This window comes from Eimeria tenella, genomic scaffold, assembly GCF_000499545.2.
Source record: "Eimeria tenella Houghton genomic scaffold, Eth_scaff1184, whole genome shotgun sequence".
NCBI lineage: Eukaryota > Apicomplexa > Conoidasida > Eucoccidiorida > Eimeriidae > Eimeria > Eimeria tenella.
The window spans coordinates 1-3,167 of record NW_013543655.1 but is presented as its reverse complement, the minus strand read 5'-3'; the positions used below and the strand labels follow the sequence as shown (position 1 = coordinate 3,167).

The window sequence follows — 3,167 nt, the reverse complement described above, 5'->3', positions numbered from 1 at the left end:
TTATTTATTTATTTATTTATTTATTTGGTTGTGAAGAGGCTGCTGTTTTGTTTGCGGCGCCCAAATCGCCAGAGCCTCATGAGCTGTAGTTCCTGAGCTGCAACCTGCTGCTGCTGCTGCTGCTGCTGCTGCTGCTGCTGCTGCTGCTGTTTCAAAGCTGCTGCTGCTGCTGCTGCTGCTGCTGGCTCTCGCCTGCGCAGCCAGAACCCCGGATGTACCTCCCAGTGCTTCCCGTCCCCCCTCTGTCTGCCGTCTCGGGCCCAGGGCTCAGGGTTTAGGGTTTAGGGTTTAGGGTTTAGGGTTTAGGGTTTAGGGTTTGCAGGAGCGGGAAGTGAGCACTTTGGAGGGGCAGCAGCTGGCAGCAACTTTGGGGTGTCTCTTCGTGGAGACTTCGGCGAAGACTTCGGCGAATGTCTTTTTGGCATTTCAGGAATTAGTTGAACAAGTATTATTTATTTATTATTTATTATTTATTTATCATTTATTATTTATTTATTATTCATTATTTATTTATTATTTATTATTTATTTATTATTTATTATTTAGTTATCATTTATTATTTATTTATTTGTTTATTTGTTTATTCATTTTAATTGACTAATTGTTTATTTATTTGGTTATTTGATTCAATTAATTATTTATTTCTTTGTTTATTTATTTACTTTATTTATTCATTTACTTATTTAATTTATTAACTAATTAATTTATTTATTTAATTGAATTAATTAATTGTTTATTATTTATTTATTTATTTTATTTAATTAGAGGATTTGATTTGGTTGGTGGGTTTTTTTCATATTCCGGTGGAGGGCTTTGGCAGAACAAAAGACATTTAATTAAATGGGATTTTAACTTCATTATTTATTTATTATTTATTATTTATTTATTTATTATTTATTTATTATTTATTTATTTATTATTTATTATTTATTTATTATTTATTTGTTAATTTATTTACTATTTATTTATTTATTTCCAGATTTTGGCTTCTCCTTCTTTGTTGGTGAACACTCGCCCGATTTCTTCCGCCGGCAAATTCGCAATTGAAGAAAAACAAAAAAACACTCCAACACATTCCAGCTGCTCTTGCTAGCAGCAGCAGCAGCTGCTGCTGCTGCTGCTGCAGAAGCAGCAGCAGCCGCTGCAGCAGCAGCAGCTGCAGCAGAAGCAGCAGCTCCAGCAGAAGCAGCAGAAGCAGCAGCAGCAGAAGCAGCTGATGCAGCTGCAGCAGAAGCAGCAGCTCCAGCAGGAGCAGCAGAAGCAGCTGCTGCTGCAGTGAAGCAGCTGATGCAGCAGACGCAGCAGATGCAGGAGAAGCAGCTGCAGCAGCAGCTGCAGAAGTAGCTGCAGCAGAAGCAGCAGCAGAAGTAGCAGCTGCAGTAGCAGTTTTTCCAGCAGCAGCAGCAGCAGTTTGGCGGCGGAAGTCTGGAATCCTTTTTTCTGACTTTGGGAAAATAAAGTTTTTTCATTTAATTAAAAAGCCGTGAGCCCTCAGCAAGAGAAGGAAGCAAAGCTGCGCAGCAGCAGCAGCAGTTGTTGCTGCAGCAGCAGCAGCAACAGCAGTTGCTGCTCCAGCAGCGGCGGTAGCAGCATCTGCGTTTGCCGTTGCTGCTACTGCAGCAGCAGCAGATGCTGCTGCCGTCCCGTCAGCTAGTGCCGCTGCGGCAGCAGCTGCTGTACCAGCTACTGCTGCTGCTGCTGCTGCTGCCGTGCTTGCTACTGCAGCAGCAGCAGCAGCAGGTGGTTTCCTTTAGGCCCTTTTTGTGGCCTTGGGATTTTGTGGAAAGTACTTTTGAATTTATAAAAAGAAATCAAAGAAATGCATTTATTGAAAAGTTTTCTTTTTTTGGATTTGCTGCTGCTGCTGGACTTCAACCTAATAATTCTCTTTTCGTTTTTGCCATTTTATTTAATTTCTAAATGGCATTTAAATCATTTTAAAGTGCCATTTAATCCAATTTTAAAATGCCATTTAATTTAATCTTTTAATGCCATTTAAATGTACTTCTCAAATGGCATTTAAATGCAAAGTTGGAGAAAAGGCCATTTCGTGCATCTGCAGCAGAACGCCCCATTCTGCTGCTGCTGCTGCTGCATGCTGCTGCAGCAGCAGCAGCAGCCAGCAGCAGCGCCTAAGTGTCTTTGTAAATAAACAAATAAATAAATAATAAATAATTAAACTTTTATTTATTTAATTGTTTAATTAATTATTCAATTCATTTGATTGATGCTCAGCGGGGCCCCACAGACAGATGGGTTAGGGGACAAAGAGGAGACAGCTAAAGAGACATCTAAACTGCAGCTTCCCTGCAGCAGCAGCAGCAGCAGCAGCTGCTGCTGCTGCTGCTGAAAAGGGACAGAGAAGACAATCGAAGGCAAAGCAGCTACAGATTAGTTACTGTGGGGCCACGGGGGACTCTCCCCTGCTGCTAGCTGCATGCATGCAAAGCAGCTGCGCTGCTGCTGCTGCTGCTACGTCTGCTGCTGGTGCTGCTACGTCTGCTGCTGCTGCTGCTAGTGCTGCTGCAGCTGCTAGTGCTGCTGCAGCTGCTAGTGCTGTTGCTGCTGCTAGTGCTGCTGCTGCTGCTAGTGCTGCTGCAGGAGAGTGTTGCTGCACTGCCTAGTTGGGCCCTCTGGGCCTTTTGCGCATGCAGCTGGGGTGTACATGCAGCTGGGGCCCCCAAATGAGCAGCAGCAAAAAGGAGACAGGGGCCCCCCAGCAGCAGCAGAGACAACAAAAAAGGGGCCCCCTGTTTGGGGCCCCCGCTCTTCTGCTGCTGCTAGTTTGCAGTTTGAGCGGCTCCGTTTCGCGTCCGCAGCAGCAGCAGCAGCAGCAGCAGCAGCAGCAGGGGCGGCACGGTGTACGTACACCCGAGACTGCTGCAGCAAAGCGGAGGCCCGGGGCCCCCCGCCAGAAGGCGCAGCAGCGGAGATTCGGATTTGTCTTTGAATTAAAACGGAAATAAAAAGAAATAAAAAAAAAGAATTTGAAAGGAAAACGAGTTGAGCAGCAGCAGAAGGGCGCGAGTCGCGGCGTGCTGCTGCTGCTGCGGGTGGCGGGCTGTGCTGCAGCAGCAGCAGCAGCAGCAGCAGCAGCAGCGCCTTCCAGCCTTCGCCGATTCATTAAAACGGATTCAATTCAACAAAATAAATTAATTTAAAGTTTT

The 3,167-nt window shown here is 45.0% G+C and overlaps 1 protein-coding gene across 1 annotated transcript; it reads left to right on the top strand.

Moving 5' to 3' along the window:
* Positions 1-1,126: 1,126 nt before the first annotated feature.
* On the top strand, positions 1,127-1,279 carry ETH_00010235 (uncharacterized protein; the record flags this gene model as incomplete). The annotated part of the gene is made up of 1 exon (XM_013378931.1): positions 1,127-1,279. A coding segment is annotated over one exon (153 nt), but the record flags the coding sequence as incomplete, so codon positions are not given.
* Between the last annotated feature and the right edge of the window lie 1,888 nt (positions 1,280-3,167).